Source organism: Octopus sinensis, linkage group LG7 (genome assembly GCF_006345805.1).
Source record: "Octopus sinensis linkage group LG7, ASM634580v1, whole genome shotgun sequence".
In the NCBI taxonomy this organism is placed as follows: domain Eukaryota; kingdom Metazoa; phylum Mollusca; class Cephalopoda; order Octopoda; family Octopodidae; genus Octopus; species Octopus sinensis.
This window is the reverse complement of record NC_043003.1, coordinates 30,024,245-30,042,375: the sequence shown is the minus strand read 5'-3', so window position 1 is coordinate 30,042,375 and position 18,131 is coordinate 30,024,245. Positions and strand designations below refer to the sequence as shown.

The following is an 18,131-nucleotide window of genomic DNA, read 5'->3' as shown; positions in this document are numbered from 1 at the left end:
GCAGACAGACTGAAAGAAGTCCATTACATATATTATCATCATCATAACATCCACTTGTCCATGCTTGCATGGGTCAAACAAAATTTTTGAAGCAGATTTTCTATAGCTGCATGCCTTTCTTGTCACCAACCTACACTTCTTTGTATGTGAGGTATTATTCCCAATGATCAAGCATATTTTCAAGGAAGATTTGAAATTGGTTTCTTTCAGAGTCTTTTTATTTCCAATATTTTGTGAAAACATCTGGCCATGAAGAAATATTACTATACTTGCAAACATATGAGTTGGTGACAAGAAGGACATTTGGTCAAAGATAATCTGCTTCAATAAACTCTATCCAACCCATGCAAGCAAAAAAAGTGTATATTAAAACCATGATGATGATCGTTCATGTCAAGTTTCATTCTTTGTTCAGATGGAAAGTTTGAGAAAAGAAAAAAATTCATATATTTCTGTCAAAACCGGAAACCATCACTTGGAAATTACTTTGCACCTAAACCTCTCATCAGAAAACCTCGTTGTTCTCCATACCAAGATATGTACAATCTACAGAACATTTTCAAAATGTCATTATATAAAAATATAACACAACAGGAATTAATATTTTATAAGTTTTATTGAATTTTAAAACTATATATATATACACATATACATGCACACATTCTGTAGATTTATTTTTGATCTTTATACATCAATTCTCTACAGGGACATACATGCATATATTATATATGTATATATTTTTTATATAAATTATATCCGTTATACATATATATGCAATTTAAAAAATATATATAATATATAAATGGTAGACCGAGGAAGACGTGGTGGGAAAGGATCTTCAGATACTAAGCCTCACTGAGAAGACAAAGGACCAAGACTTCAAGGGATTCACTGTGCTTGAGAAGACATGTCAAGCTAAGTAAAATCATGGTCATCCATTTATGGCCGTAGCCCCACATTTTCTTCACACATAAATTGTTCTCTGGCAAAATTCACCCACAACCATCTCTCCACCCCATCCCACTGCAGGCCCCTTCAGTTCCTCTCAACATTACTTCCTATCTCTAAATAATCGTCCCTCACACTATCTTTCTCTCTCTCTCTACTACTACCTCCCTCTGCATTTTTGTCTTATTGGGGAAGTCAAATAAGATAGCTATCCCTATCTATATGATACTCCAACCTCTTATCTGGCACACAGCCACTTCTCTCAGCTGTGATGTCATCATCTTGCAAGCTACTTGACGACCCCGCAGGTACTGGTTTCACATAAGAAGCATCAAGCTAGTGCCACCTAAAAAGTACCCATGCTGGTGCTACATAAAAACCTCAGATAAAAGGCATCCATGCTGGAACTAAGTAAAAAGCACCTAGTACACTCTGTAAAGTGGTTGGGATTAAGAAAGGATTCCAGCCATAGAAACCATGCTAAAGCATGGTGCTTGGAGCAGCTCTCCAGCTCATGTCAAACTGTCCAACCCATGCCAGCATGGAAAACAGACACACACACACATATATATATACAAAATATGATATATTTATATATATATATGTATTGTGATATTTAATAATGTTAATGTTGACCACTGGAGGTGCATTTGCACAAATATGTTCTTGATAATAAATAAATCTGTCTGGGCTGTTTCAGGTTCAATCCTTCTGCATGGCACCTACTATTGTCCTGGGTTGAATGAAGCTTTATGAGTGGATTTGATGAACAGAAACAGAAAGAAGCCTGTCAGATAATATATATATATATATATATATATCAGTCCAACCCATGCTAGCATGAAGAACGGACGTTAAATGATGATGATGATGATATATATATATATATATATATATATATATATATATATATATATATATATATATACATACATATATATATATGCACACATACACACAAAATGTGTGTTCATTTGTCTATACTTGTATGTCTTTGAAAATCGCTGAGCAGTGACATGGTTGTCATTTCTACTGCTAATAAATTATGTGGAATAAGATCCCTTACCCCCAAAACAGTACCGTGATAATATATCTACGTAACCCATGCTAGCATGGAAAAACAAATGCAAAAAACATGTAAAAATGAATAAATATATATCTTTTGCCACAGTGCTTGGTCTAATAATGTTATTGTTTACCATTACACTATGTAACAAAATGGTGACTTGCCACAGTCAACCTTGACGCTTAGATATGCTAGATAATAAATATTTGGGTAGACATGCTAATCATTGCAGGAAGATCAGATGAAAATAGTTTTATCATATAATCATAATTCTAAATAATTAAACTAATAGTATTTTCCACATTACAATATAAAAACTGTCTAAATACATTTTTCAGTATGTTACTAGAAACTTTAGCTTAACAAGTCTTCCTTGGGAAGCATCCAATATTCTATTGTGACAATCTTTTTCAACAACTTTCATTTTTCACTGTTTGTTTATTGTGTATCTTTTTGTGACTTGTTAAACTACTATTTCGGGAAAATGACTTTCCACAGATATCACAATTGTAAGGTTTCTCACCTGTATGGATTCGGTTGTGGTCAGTTAAATGACTATATTGAGTGAATGTTTTGCCACAGATATCACAGTGGTATGGTTTCTCACCTGTGTGGATTCGTTTATGATTAATTAAAATATTATTCCGAGAGAAAGTTTTATCACATATATCACAGTGGTATGGTTTCTCCCCAGTGTGAATACGTTTATGTGTAGTCAAATGAACACTCTGTGAAAAAGTTTCTCCACACAAATCACAATGGAATGGTTTTTCCCCTGTGTGTATCTGTATGTGACGAGTTAAATGACCATTCTGAGAAAATGATTTACCACAGATATCACAGTGATATAGCTTCTCTTCTGTGTGAATACGTATGTGTCTCTTTAATTTATTACTCACAGAGAATGTTTTACCACAGATATCACAGTGGTATGGTTTCTCTCCTGTGTGAACATATTTATGATAAGTTAAATTAGCTTTCTGAGAAAATGTTTTGTTGCAGATATCACAAGAATATGGTTTTTCACCAGTATGAACACGTTTATGACAAGTCAAGTCATACTTTCTAAGGAATATCTTTTGACACGTATCACAAGGGTGCAGTCTTTCACCTGTATGTATATGTTTAGGATGTGATAAATATTTTCTCATAGAAGACATTTTAACAAAGGTTTCAGAAGTAAATCATACACAATGGAATGACTATTTGGGGTAACTGTCACTGTATTTCTATGTACTCTTTGTATTTTCTTGTGTCTGAGGAGATGAATTATTAGAGATTGTGATCTGCGATAAAACAGATTCTCATACACTCTCTCAACAATAATTTCTTCTTGTGTTCATAAAACACAGAAATAAACCTTATCTTTATTTTATAGAGTTCAGAAAAGTTAAACTTCTCCAAAATTTCTCAATAAATACCATTCCTTAAGTGGCATTTAGTGACATCTGTGGATACTTCAGTGGTCATAAATACTTTGGACAGAGTTAATTTTATCAGAGTTCGATTCTGCAACTACTTTTTAATGTATATCCAAATAGGAAAGACACTGCATACGAGTCAGATAAAAATGCATGTTAGATTTCTCAAAATACTGACAAATATATTTCCAATGGTTTTTTAAAATTTTTTTATTTTGCTGCAATTTCGTTGATGCCATAAGCAATCAAATATATTCTTGACAATATCAGTCTGAGGTTTTCAAAATCACATCCATTTGTTAATAAAGCAAAAGTGCAAAACATCCTTTCTCAATGTCAACAGATACCCTGAAATAAAGAGAGAGTTATAAAAGTATGACTATTAAAGGAGATAGAAATGTCAAAATAAACATGTCAGAATAAAAGAAGAGGCGTAACCAGAAAATTTAAACAGCATTAAAGAAACAGGAAATATTTACATATGAAACTCACAATGGTATGAAATTTGTAGTGGAATTGAATTATGAGAACAGGTAGGGATTTTGAAATAGCCATTAAAACCAATATTATATTACTTTTTAATAAGTAACCAAAGAGGAATTGGTCACCAACTTTTGTAGAACAGTCAAGATTATAGACAAGGAACAACACTAGATGAGGTAACTGAAGGAATCAGTACATATACTGAGCACATAACCTCTTCAGTCAGTTTGGCATTGTGATGATCACCATATCATCATTTAACATACATATTCCATACTGGCATGGGTTGGACAGTTTGGCAGGATCTGATGAGTCGGAGGATTGCAATGAGCTCCATTGCTTTAGTATGGTTTTTATAGCTGGATGTGCTTCCTAATGCCAGTTACTTTACAGAGTATACAGGGTTTTTTTTTAGGCACCAGTACTAGTGAGGACACTAGTGAGAACTAACCCACAAGAAGACCTTTGATTTGTGCTAGGTGTTGAGTGGCTAAAGTATAATAAAGGGAAAAGAACAGGTGTCTTGGGGAAGAAATATATGGCTACAATTACTGAAAAGGGAGAAAGGATACTGGAGATGAGGTGTTAAGGCATACCCTCAAGGTGAAAAAAGGTGAGTATAAGAGAATAGGGACAGAGAATCAAGGATGGTTGGATGGGTAGGTTTGTAAGAGTGAGATAGAGATGGGTATAGAAGTGAAAGTAGAGAATTGTGAACGTAGATGGAGGTATGGTCAATCTCAATTTGGGAGGAGGAAGGTAAAGGAAAATAGGGAGTAGATCAGGGAGGAGGTGGTGATAAATGGCAATACATAAAGGGAGAGGGAAAACATTAAACATGCAACCATAAAAAAATAAGTTCGGTTTAAAACCCCTAATTTCTACTACTAAATGTTGGTTAAATATTAAGTGAAATAATTTAGTTAGCTGGTAGACATGAGTTGAATTCCTGGGTTAGTCAAACTATGTACATATATAAACAAAAATGAAATGAGAGAAATAACTCCAAGTGGTCAGCTGCATGTGTCTGAATAACATGAACTAAAACAGGTATATAAAATACCATACAAAATCAATCGTGCATGTGTGGGCACTCTGGTTGGAGTGTAACAAAATAGTGACGTTACAAGTAGTGGCCGAGCAAATAAGGAGAGTATCTCTGATATGGAGAATGGAAGAGTAATCTATCCACCATGGATTTAATAAAAGGTTTGGTTCTAAATTCCAAGAACATCATTGAATACAACAGGCACCTGAAGAAGGTTGGAGGATACAATAGTAGTAACTATAACAACTAAAAGACTCTGGTTCAAATATATCAATGTATAACAATTGTTTTAAATTTTGGTACAAAGCCAGTAACTTTAATCACAGAATTAGCTATCATCAGTCTCAACTGGCACTTTATTTTATTGACCCTTGAAGGATAAAAGGCAAAGTTGAACTTGGTGGTATTTGAACTCAGAACATAAAGAACCAGAAGAAATACCACTAAGCATTATGTCCGATGCACTAATGTTTGAACCAACTTGCTGCCTTATGTCAGTGTATAATAATGATAATTTCTCATCTCAGAAATTCAGACAAAATTTATCAGTTTATAAAACTATAGAGTAGCCTTTATAAATAAATATTTCCCATGATATATCAAGATGTATTTTGAACAGCTTACTACTTTTCTGTGTCCCACTGTTTGCATTCTAAATTTTATAGGCACTAGCATGGGTGTGTGGTTAAGAAGTTCACTTCCCAACCACATGACCTGGGGCTCAGTCCCAGGGCATGTGGTTGGGTAAATGTCTTCTTCTATAGCCCTGGGTGAATGAATTTGATATATACACATGCACACATATAATTATGTATGCATGCTTGTATGAGTTTGTATTACCCTCTCTTTTGCTGGTTCATAAAAAATGGCTTCCTGATAGTATCATCTGTTTGCAGTCCACGACAAAAGTACATCTAGGCTTTTTGACATGTTGCGAGATCTTTGTAAGCAAAGGGTTTATTCCTTTGGAGTCCTCTGTTGCCAGTTCTCCACAAAAAACGTTTGGGCTGTTTGTTGTTCAACAAACAGGGAGATTATTACATCTCTTTGGAAATGAGGTCTGTGGTGACAAGAAAGGTATCAACCATAGAAAACTCTATGGTTGATACCATGTCTAACCAATGCAAGCATGGAAAAGACGACATTAATGATAATGGTGATAAAGATATAAATTTTATTGGGCATTTCTATATTTCACAACAGTTATTTTTGTAACTATTTATTTTAAGGCAAAAGCTGAGATTAGAGTTAACATATATTTTTATGGCTTTTAATCTCATTTTTGATTTTATAGTACATGTTCTTGACTTAATCACCTTCTATTCCAACATTTATAAATTTCTGCTGGGTTTGAACTCAAACATTTGATTTCTAACACAAAGTTTGGAAATTTGGGGTAATGTTTATACTGATTTCAGCAACAGCTACCATATTCTTTACAACCAGTGCTAAATTTATTAACTGGGTTGTCATTTTGTGCTGTATGTTCTGCCTTTTGAAATTTTCTGTGTGTTCCTTCAATGCTCCTATACTTTCAGTGGAAACTTACCTTAGCAATGCTCTACAAACCATGGCCCACATATGCACTGCTCCTCGAGCTAATTATTCTACAGTTACTACAAGTTTCGGCTATTCAGAACTAGTTGCATACCACCTCTTCCCAAAGCTACTTAGGAACACCCATTTCTCCTCCTCTCATCAACCATATTATCTTCCCTCCTGCAGACCCACACAAACTACTATATCCAGTCATTTCTCCACAAAATGTTAACTGACTGGAATTCCCTTCCCAGCCGTTTTTGTGGTCGTTACCCTTACAGACGTGAACCTCACATATTTAAACTGGACGTCAAATTTAACAACCACATCAGGATCTGAGTCTAAACCAGGACTTGCCAACCTGAGGCCCGCTTGATACTTTCTTGAAATGGGTTTATTTAAAGAAACATTTCTAAAATTTTATCAAAAATTAAAGATTGTAATGAAAACTACGAAAGAAAGATACTACTGTTTTTGCAACGATCATTCATTCATTATTGCAATAACAGCATGTGAAAGCAAAATGCTTTCAATTCTGTCAGTATCGAAAGAATGCCCAATTCTGTACTGAATCTTGTAGTGTTACTTTAAACATTAAACTGATGCTATATTGACAGCAGATATTCCTTCTTAGCCAAAACTTTTCAATAAAGCAAAGTGGAAATGTTATTTTCTTTACATCTCTTTATGAGCAGGTACAAATCTCTTTAAAAATTTACTAACGTAAATTTTCGTTTCCAAAATGGAAACGACAAAACACCTTTTTTTTTGCATAAAATAATTTAGTTTTCAATCATTCAAATGTATAATGTGAGTTTTAGGTTGTGTAACACAAACTTTAAATCTGCAATTTAAAAGTTAGTTTTTATTTCAAATATTAACCTTTTCCCGGGAGAAACCTACAAACCAACCAGAACTTAAGAACAGAGGTTCTAAATAGGAAGTGTCATAGCTAATCGGGGAACATTTCGTAAGCTTACGTTGAATGCATCTAGAGGTCACGAATGTACATCTAGTGTCATACCAAAAAATTAAGAAACATGCCGGCCCTTTTTTACTAACTGAAATAATGTAAACCATAAATCTTAGCTTTATAAATAAAAATTGTTTGACAGTTTTGTAGAATTTAATGAATTAATGACTGATAGAATGTTTTCTTCAAGATAGTAAACAGCGTGTTTTCTTGCGATGACAGACGGAATCTCTAATAACAAAGGGCTGTATCACAAAAAGATAGGTTGAAGCATAAACATTTTAAAAGGAAAATCTCAAAACATCTTCAATTATTAGGGACTAATAACATATTAACATACCGTTTTGTAATGCCTTTCTCTGCCAAATTCTGTAGTATTGACAGATATTGGCAATGAAGATATTGACTTGACAACCTTAACGTCAATCAGAGAAGTTCGCTGACAAAACAAAGCGACATTACTGATTTGCGATGTTTTACGAAAGTAGTAGCAGCCCTACTTTCGTAAAACATCGGTCATTTTTTAATTTCTAAGTTATTCAACGCAAAGGGTAAATAAATGTAAACAAAACCCCGTGAACAATATAGACAAATATATTAATAATGCTTACAATACAACGTAAAAGGAAATGTTTAATTTCTTCAGTTGGCCGGGCTGTCACTGTAGACAATAATAGCAGCTTCAGCAAACTGCGCTAAAAATAAAATGCCAATAAAGCAAACCCAATATGCTTTTGTTGTTGAATTACAATTTATCTTTATTTAATTCGATCTTATATCTACTAGTTATTAACAGACTATGTGGCAGAGTGGTAAAGAAACGAGAGAAATAATATTCGGAAGGTTTGATAATAAACTGTCAGGGGAATTAACTTTGTCATCCCGTTTTTTAAAAATAATTTTCCAAGATGAAAAGTTTCTATGGTTAACATAGTTAATGTTAATCCTAAGAAAGAGTGATAGCAAAATAGTGTCATTAAATTTAAGGGATCAGACAATGTATTTAACCACTGAATGCCATCCCAGATTAGTGAACAATGTAGTTCATCAGACTGCTGTGATCAATATTTTTGGATGTAGTGGAATGCAAGTATGTGTAGTGGCAGTGCTGCTTTGGAGATCAGTACTCTAGTGCAAAGCAAATTTCCACCTCGTGTAAAGTTGGTTTTCTGCCAGAAACGAAATCGTTGTGATGCAACCTTCACTATTTGGTTTATGAAAAGTCATGTAATATCATAGGGTTTAATCTTTTGTCTTGAGAAGTGAGCATCTATATCATGAGCAGAGTTGGACTAAGACGCTTGATACACTGAACTCAGCCTGAAAAGACACCTTTCTTCACCCTTTGTCTGACAAAACATTAAGACATAATTACTGAATGTGAAATTAGGGATTATTACTCCAGTGTTACTCTAGGTTGAACCCCACAAAATATATTAACTAAACTTGCTTCTTTTTAAATTTTATCACTAAACAGCAGTAAACAAGCTGAGCAAATCATTTACTTATAACAAGGTCAGCAAGGAAAAATACAAATCTTTATTAATGAAAAATAAAAAAAAAACATCTCTATCTTTTGCAAGGAAAATCCAATACTGGAAAAAACTGTAGTGTATCCGTCGTGCCTGCTTGGATTATCTCAGGTCCAAACATAAACTACTCGGAAGCATGCACAAAACAACGGCCCCTAACGAAAGTCGTCAAAGGCTTATAAGGAGGCCGACGGACATGAGTCTTCCTCTTTTCCTTTGGGCACTCACTGCCCACAACTAGGACTGCTAGCTCTTTTCAGTCTCCAATACAAATGCATGCAGTCGTTTGGCAGCAGGTTTTACAGCTTGGAGAAATTGGAAGCATACTATGTACTGCTTCAAGAAATGCGGTTTTATTCTAGGCTGTATGATTGTCCCCTTTAAGGTGTCCTAAAACCGTTCGATAGTCTAAGTGTGCACTAATAAGTTCTCCAGATTGACGAAGTTATCACTGTGGTTGACCTGGAAGTGGTTCAACCTAGGCCGCCAAGAGAACTGTATGCACCCCAAGAATCACTGTAAATACTGGAACCTTGACGGATTTGGCAAGTAATTAAAGGAATGAGGGTAGCAGCATTACACCTTTCCCCTCACCACACTCTGAGGAAAGAGGGATCAACCATTTTGGTTAATATTAAGTTGGTTCATTGGCGCAAATTTTGGTTTTCATATTCATTTATTACACATTTCTTTTTTACCCCTGTTAGACTTTTTTTGTTTTTTTTCTTGTTTTGGTGGCCAGGTTTTAAACTTAACATTACTCGGGAAGAGAAACATTAGTAAGATCAATCTCACTTGTCTTGGAGGGCTTGCGATGTCTGTGGAACGATTCTTTCCTCCAGACAAAATCAGTTGAAGAAAATTTTTACAAAAGGAGAATGGACGAAGCAGAGCAGGAGGATATACATGGATGAAAGGGTCGCTGAAGAGGTCACAGATGTGTGACGAAAGATTTCCAAACAATGGACACAAAATAAAATAAGAACAGTAATAAACAAGTGAAGAACGAATATATAGTAGTGTTTATTTGGCAAAAAACCCAAAACAAAAAGAACAAACCCAAATATGACAATAAAAAAAGGTTATTAAGTGTAAATAAATAAAGGTTGAAGGTCTGACCATACAAACGTAATTATATAGGAAGTTTGCAAGACGAAAGTAGTCTAAATAAATATTGTCCAATAATATGAGTCAGATGACAAAAAGAAAATAGAAGCCGAACATGACTCGGATCTTGTTCACTTTCTAACAAAACAATTTAATTATGTAAATGTCAATAATAGTTGCATATGCTGATCCATGCTATGAAATTCATTTTCTCCATAAATCAATAAACAGAGAATTAATAGCTTTTAAAGTTTGCAAATTTGGGATTTTAACCCACAGTAAGCCATAGACACATTCATGCCTGTTTCTACAGTAACAAGCCGAGCATGAGAATTATTTTGTCTGCGAGAAATCACGTGTTACAAATATATTCTACTCATTGAGTTGGTCGTCAGATGTACTAAGATAATTGCTGAATAGGCCTTAAATCACGCCCCCCCCCCCACAAAATGTTGTGGATTTTGCACAATCGTATGAATTCCCTTGTGTAGAATACAAACTCGCAAAAATTTTCTGAAAATTTCAAAATAAATAAATAAATGTTATCAGGGGGTCAAACTTTAAACCTCTATAACTTTTTTAAAAATTATTTTCTGTTCGAATTGATTTCATATTGAGTGTAATGATACACTTTTATAGGTTACTTAATGATGTGAAAGTAATTTTCGCTATAAATCAATAACTAAATAGTTATTAATAATTAAAGTTTGAAAATTTTGGTAATTTTAGCCAATCATAAGATACAGACACATTCATGGCTGTTTCGATAGTAAGAAGCGGACATGAGAACTCTTGTTTTTCAATGTGCCTGTTGCCGTAGTAACAAGCGAATCTGAGCAGTGTTTGGAAAAGCTTTTATCTGCGAGCAAGCACGTGTTGACAAATTTGACGCTGTGTTCTGTGTTATTATAGCAGCATGCTCCAGTAACTTCGCTTCTATTATGGAAACATTGAAAACAGAGGAGGATATCTTAAAAATTAAAACCGAAAATTGGAAATCTTTCGTTTGTAGTAGCACGTTTCCGTCGATGATTTCCGTAAAAAGCTTTTATTTTTTTACATATGGGTTTGCGGGAACATTTGAAGTAATGAGAGCGAAAGAGACTAAGAGGAAGCGATTTTATGACGAGGGAATTTTTTTTTTGAAGTTACCGTCCAGGGGAAGCATTGATGTACATGTGTGTGTGTGTGTGTTTGATGGGGTGTGGGAGACAGACAGTATGTTGTGTAAGTGAAGTGCTTCTGTTAGTGTGTGTGAAGAGACAGAGAGAGTAATATGTGAAAGAGAGAGATAACTGAAATTTTTTACTCGGTGTATGTGTATATGTATGTATGTGTGTGTGTGTGTATCTATGTGTGTGTGTATGTATGTGTGTGTGTATCTATGTATGTGTGTGTGTATGTATGTATGGCCGATTCAGTGTACACTGAATCGGCCATACATACGTACATACACACATACATGCACATACACACACACATACATAGATACACACACACATACATGCATACAAACGAAAGATCGCCCGAAAATTAAATGTTTGTTTTCTCAGTGCATTTAAATTGTTTGTTTAATGTTAGTTTCTTTTTGAGTTGTGCTCAAAATAACAGCTAAATAAGATTTTTTGGAGAAAATTTTTAAATTAAAGTTTATTTCCCATCATCTCGCTCAGAGATTTAAAATTGTTTTTCTCTTTTAAATTAATAGAAACATTTATTTACATGAAAGGAAATTGCCGGAGAACTTTCATCTAATTTTTCTAAATCTTTTTGTTAAAAATTTTGATATGTTTATCGCATTTGCATTAAACACTGGTGGTTGTAAGGTGTTCTAAAAATAACAGCTTAATGAGATTTTTTTACATGAAAGAATATTACCGGAAACATAACACATATTGTTTTCCAATATTGACAACACGTGCTATTTTCAGGATATTGACAAAACTTGCAGTCAAGCACAAAATGACAGCTCCCAAATCCTGTTTCCTAACCAGGTGAAAATGATCAAACTTTAAACCTCTATAACTTTTTAAGACTACTTTTCTGGAAAAATGATATAACTCCAGCAATTCGGTTTGGACAAGTGTATTATTATGCCAAATTAAAAAATTTTCGGTAAACTCTAATTTTTGGAACCGCTGGCAGCCAAACAGAAAAGATCTGCAATATCTTCTGAGATTCAGCTTAGAAAATTACATTAATACTCTAAATTTTAAAATTTTCACAGGTGCAGCCAAACAGGAAAATCCTAATTTGTTAATGAATAAACGTATTGGGAGATTCCTGATCATTGACCCGAGTTGAAAGATTACGGTCCGAAAAAGTATCATTAACACAGAAATTACTCAGTCTGAGCCATGGCCAAGACTAAAGCTTGGTGTTGTTGTGAGGTAGAGGTAGAGCTCAATACTAAAGTTCATATGGGAAAGCTCCAAGAATCTTATATCGATACATTAAAAAGTTTTCAAAAACTTAGAATCTAATCGATGATATATCAATACTGTGATGATTAGCTCCCTGCGTTGAAACAGGAAAAAATGAAATTTTATCAAAAAATGTTTCTTTCCAACTCAACAATTTTCTTTATCTCTTAGAATTTGCTAGTCTACAACAATCTGTTTTTCCAAACTAACAAAATTACTCTTTCTGTTTTTTCTACTAGATCTTCGCTTTATCTTTCCTCGTTAACTTCGCAATCATTTATTTTCCATCATCACGCGTTTTTTGTGACATTGCTCTGCAGGTATCTAATCTTATCATTAACTGCATCGTTCTCACCAGCTTGCAAGAGCTTCTAAAGTTTATGGGTACATACTCTCTTCCCTTGAACCCACACAAAATAAAGTTCATAGATTTGGGTTGTAGGATTCTACAAGAGTGATACCCCCACTACACACTCACGTTTCTTTCTCGCCAGCTGCTCAGTATTGTACTATTGTTTGTAAGCGTTGCAATCCCTTAGCCATGTACGAAATGCGAAAAAGGTACCATTTAGGATGAGTATTTGAATACTTACGAGGAAAATTTAGATGAAAAATTGTTGGACAAAAACACGTGTTTTAAGGTAAAATGATATTCTTTGTCAAGCTCTTTTCTCAATAACCTGTCATTTCTAAATTATGTTCTATTATCGAAGATACTTTAATCTGCTAAATTTCCTTCAGATCACATCCTCCATCTTTGGAAAAGTATTCTTCGAGATGTCGGAATAAAAGACAGGATGGTCATAGCCAGAACGCTTTGGAGCACAGGTCTGCTGGAAATATGTTCCCTTGGAACCAAGCAACAATACACGCTAAAGACACAGTTACTTCCCCTAATAGATGTTAACTCTTCCAAAATAGCCTCTTTTTACTCCTAGATTTTCCGTACAACCCGTTAATGAGTCTGGCTTCATTTTTCAACCAGAGTTGAAATAACTCAAAAAATCATTGGCAATGTTTGGCGTGAAGACTTCTTTAGATTTGTTTGGAGAAGAAAATGTTTTTCACAAGAGTTGGAGATATTGTTTGAACTTTCAATATACTATTTAACTTTTAGATATAAATCACGTGAGGGTTCTACATTTGATGTTGAACTACATTACTATGCAAGTATTATTAATATATCCATCTTTATTGTACGCGCAATACATTTAATTGCTGCCGCATTCAATTTTTGAAAGAAAACATTTTACGAAAGCGAGGCTGCTGTTCGATTAGTTGGGTCTGTATTATTGCTAAGTCCATTCAACATTATCAGTGCAGTTGTCCAACACGATGGCTGATCATCCAATTTCGCAAATCTCTCAATATTATTTCAGGGAGAAGTGAATAAGATATAGAAAATCGGTAAGTTGATCTGTTGTCCATTTATTAATTGTTGAAGATGATGATGTATGGCTCTCAGTAAAGATTATAAAAAGCATCTCTGTTAGAGGCAAGCTAAATACAATTTGAAATCATCAGCCACTTCATTATTCATTCAATTTTACGAATCTATAGAGCACCCGTTATTTTTTGTCTTACGGATTGAAATCTAACTTTTGAATATTCATCACACGTAACCCATTAACACCATGTATATTAAAACTATATTGATCTTGAAACCTGGGTCTAGTAAAACGAAAGTACATAATGCAAGTACAGAAAAAGACACTATAGTTAAATATAAACGCATGAAAGGACTTTCAGTCGTTCGTGACAAAGCTGTTTCACGTGTATTTTTTTCTTGTTAACATAAAATGATGGTGTAATCTCTGATTTGTTTTCTGCCTGACATCTGCTCATTTCATTCTAAATTTTCCTACGCTTACCCCCTCGTTTCATCAATCAGAATCTTAATTGTTCATTGCTACAGTTATCATTAGTTTTCTCTTTCGCAACATCTTTCTGATATTGAGTCAGTTTTTCAGTTCTACCACACTAAATTTCTCCCCCAACACACACACCATTTCATTCTGCCAGAAGGTTATTTTTCATTACTTGATTTCACTTATGAGTAAGGGTAGAAATCCTTCATCATTGGGGCAGGAAGTTGCTAATGGCTACAGTATTATTATTTTATTATTATTAGTTTTGACCTTGCCACTGCTTTCAATATTGAATACACATTACTTTTATTATTTTGAAAATCAAGAGGCGCTTTTTCGTTTAAGTGCCTAATAATATAAATATTCGCGTTCGTTATCCATCTATTATTGGCGGTGCGGACGTCGGAGTTCGTCAGCACCAACAAGTTAGTATTTCTCCTTTTTGACAGGGGTTTTTCAGTTTTTTATTGTTTTAGCAAAAAAAAAAGAAGAAAAAAATGTATCCCCTCCTCGTTTTCACGTGGATTTTTAAGGCCCCCTACCTCTCTCCGACCGATTTTGTTGTCACCACGCTTGATGATTGCCTCCACCTCGGACCGATTTTGTGGCCACTACACACTTAAAAACGATGGGAGAAACCTTTGTGTTGAAAAAAAAAAAAAAAAAAAAACTGCCCCATATTTACGAATTTCTTAACATGATGCATGACATTTTTTTCCCCATTACTCAGATGTGTTTATGGGAAGTAACGGTTTTTGGTGACTAATGGTGCGGAAAAGGTCTCATTTCATTGGTCAGTTGATACGAAAATATTTTCAAAAGTTATTAGTTTTGTATCACCATTAGACACCAAAAACCGTTACTTCAACTGACCGATGAAACGAGACGTTCACTTTAATTTTGCAACATTAAAAATGGCATTTTGTACTACATGTGAGCTAACTCTGTATAACGGAGCTTGTAGATTTCAATATAAAAATGACTCGGCATTACAATTTTTTCGCGAACATGGGGTAATCCCTAGAAATGTGAATTGCCCAGCATGCAATTCACCTTGTGTTCTCCGAAATGGAACCAATATATTTCGTTGTAGGAAGATGGTTCGTCGTCAGAGACAAAGGAGAACAGAATGCGGGTTCTCGGTGTCTATCTTTAAGAACACCTTTTTGGAGCGGAGCCGGTTACCTTCGCGGAAAATTCTTTTATATATCAATCATTTCCTAACAGAAGGTTGGTCACATCAAGCTGTTATGGAAAATTTAGACATATCGGTTGATTGGCGATCTTTCTATTGTGAAGCTTGCCTTCATTGGGTCGAAAATTCCCAAGCACAAATTGGAGGGCCAGGGATCGCAGTTGCAATTGATGAGACAGTTTTGGTTAGGAGAAAATATAACCGAGGTAGGCTTGTAAAGACTATTTGGCTTTTTGGAGGAATCGAAGAAAAATTTCTTAGTACTCCTGACATCGGAATGTGGCGAAATTCAAAGACGTGATGCTGCTACACTGATTCCAGTAATCAGACGCCACATTCATCAAGGTTCCACTATATATAGTGACAGCTGGCCTGCTTATAGCTCGCTACAAATTTAGGTTACACACATTTTCAAATAAACTATAGCCAGAACTTCATAGACCCAGCAAACGCATACATTTATAGTGACGTCATTTCCTAGTGTGCGTGTGCAGGGCTGGAACCTTCTGGAAAGGCCTAAGGAAGTTCCCTCATGCACATGCGCTAGAGACTGGGGAAGAAAATTCTATCGCGTTCCTTGTTAGCGTCGTTGACTTGAGACACGGCCATTGAAGAGAAAGGACTTGTTAAACGTGTGATTAGCCTATTCTCCTGTCCCAGACACTTAGGATTTGACCTGCTCTGTTGCTGCTGAATTGGTTGTGAGGTTTATCTTACAAATGTTAAAATTCAGCCCTGCTATATCGAACCAAGTGGATACCAATATACCAACGTACTTCTTTTGTAAATAAGAAAATAAAGAGTTATATATATTTTTAAGGTTGTGTTCTTGTTCCTGACTGGTAGTTTCTGGAAACTAAAGAAAGGAAATTGGTTGCACCCAAACAGTGTAAAGAATCAACCAGTTCCATTACAGTGGTGACCCCGACAAGAACGCAACCTTAAAAATATATATAACTCTTTATTTTCTTATTTACAAAAGAAGTACGTTGGTATATTGGTATCCACTTGGTTCGATATAGCAGGGCTGAATTTTAACATTTGTAAGATAAACCTCACAACCAATTCAGCAGCAACAGAGCAGGTCAAATCCTAAGCGTCTGGGACAGGAGAATAGGCTAACCACACGTTTAACACGTCCTTTCTCTTCAATGGCCGTGTCTCAAGTCAACGACGCTAACAAGGAATGCGATAGAATTTTCTTCCCCAGTCTCTAGCGCATGTGCATAAGGGAACTTCCTTAGGCCTTTCCAGAAGGTTCCAGCCCTGCACACGCACACTGGGAAATGAAAAAGCTGAGACAAGTGCTGGAGATGATTTTCATGCGTATCACTTGCGATGAGGATATCATCGACATACGCGTAAACAAAATCAAGTCCACGAACAACTTCATCTATAAAACATTGGAACGTACTAGTGGCGTTCCGCAAACTAAAACTCATGTATAGAAATTCGAAACAGCCAAAAGGAGTGGTAATTGCCGTTTTAGGAACATCATCTGGGTTGACTGGTATTTGATGATAAGCATGTATGAGGTCAACCTTAGAAAAAATGGTACAGCCATGAAGATTCGCTGAAAAATCATTAAGATTCCTTATTGGATATCTGTCAGGAATCGTCACAGAATTTAGACGCTGATAATCTCCCACCGGGCGAAAATCTGTATCCCCTTTTCGAACTAAATGAAGGGGTGATGCCCATGGACTGGTGGATGGGCGTATCAGACCAAGCTGGAGCATATGCTCAAACTCACCCCGAGCCGTTTTAAGACGGTCAGGTGCAAGACGCCGTGGGCACAAAAAAACAGGCGGCCCAGTAGTTGTAATGAAATGGAGTGTCAAGTGTACGGGTTTTGCCATTTTAAAAGTAATATCGAGTAGCTCTCGAAAAGAAGCCAAAAGAGAATGAAAAACATCTCCAGATAGCAACAAAAAGTGTCGGGCTAAGAGCTGAATTGGTAGATTCTCTGGTTGGCGTGGAGAGTGTAGTCGAACCTCTCTCGTCTAAAGTCGATGCAATTCAGCGCATCGCACCACCTTCTTCTTTGCGTCAACTCACCATTTTTTGGGTATAGTTAATTTCTATCGACGTTTCATAAACCGGTGTATTTCTTTATTACGATCATAAAATCATTACATAGAAGGACAATACAGGACATACATACAAAAAACAGTTAAGTGGTTCGATTAAAAATTTTCCATAATATATGGATTATTCCTTAAACAAAATTTGTCTTTAAATGGTCCTTTGCATTGACTTAATAGAACATTACAACATACATTAACTTGCGATCTTACCGATATTTTAAACCCCGGCAACCTATAAGGCCCCGCAGCTTTTCTTTCCTCTCCTCCATCCATAGTTAAGCTGGGTTTCTGACACCCACCTTTTTTGCCACTTCCTTCCATCTTTTTTCATACACACCTTGTGGTAAGATCCTCTTTTCCAGTCCCATTTTGCTCTTCAGATGATATCTGAAGTAAGTGAGCAAGCCGGGGCCTGAGACAAAGGATCCTATCGTGACTCCT

At 35.4% G+C, this 18,131-nt stretch overlaps 1 protein-coding gene across 2 annotated transcripts; it reads right to left on the bottom strand.

The window, feature by feature from the left end:
- Positions 1 to 637: 637 nt before the first annotated feature.
- LOC115214234 (zinc finger protein 239-like) lies at positions 638 to 8,006 on the bottom strand. Of its 2 annotated transcripts, XR_004999838.1 has the most exons (3): positions 7,819 to 8,006; positions 2,356 to 3,783; positions 638 to 1,823 (listed from the first exon to the last, which is right to left on the bottom strand). XR_004999838.1 is itself a non-coding variant. In XM_029783357.2 (2 exons), exon 2 carries the CDS (start codon positions 3,172 to 3,174, stop codon positions 2,425 to 2,427), a length of 750 nt encoding a protein of 249 aa, XP_029639217.1. In that variant the 5' UTR covers positions 3,175 to 3,783; positions 7,819 to 8,006; the 3' UTR covers positions 1,854 to 2,424. The 2 variants fall into 2 exon arrangements, 1 of the variants encoding a protein (XP_029639217.1); XM_029783357.2 differs by lacking the exon at positions 638 to 1,823 and having other exon boundaries at positions 1,854 to 3,783.
- Positions 8,007 to 18,131: the final 10,125 nt, after the last annotated feature.

Coding starts and splice junctions, on each gene's coding strand:
- LOC115214234 (XM_029783357.2), bottom strand. CDS start 3,174: ATGTCTTCTATGAGAAAATATTTATCACATCCTAAACATATACATACA.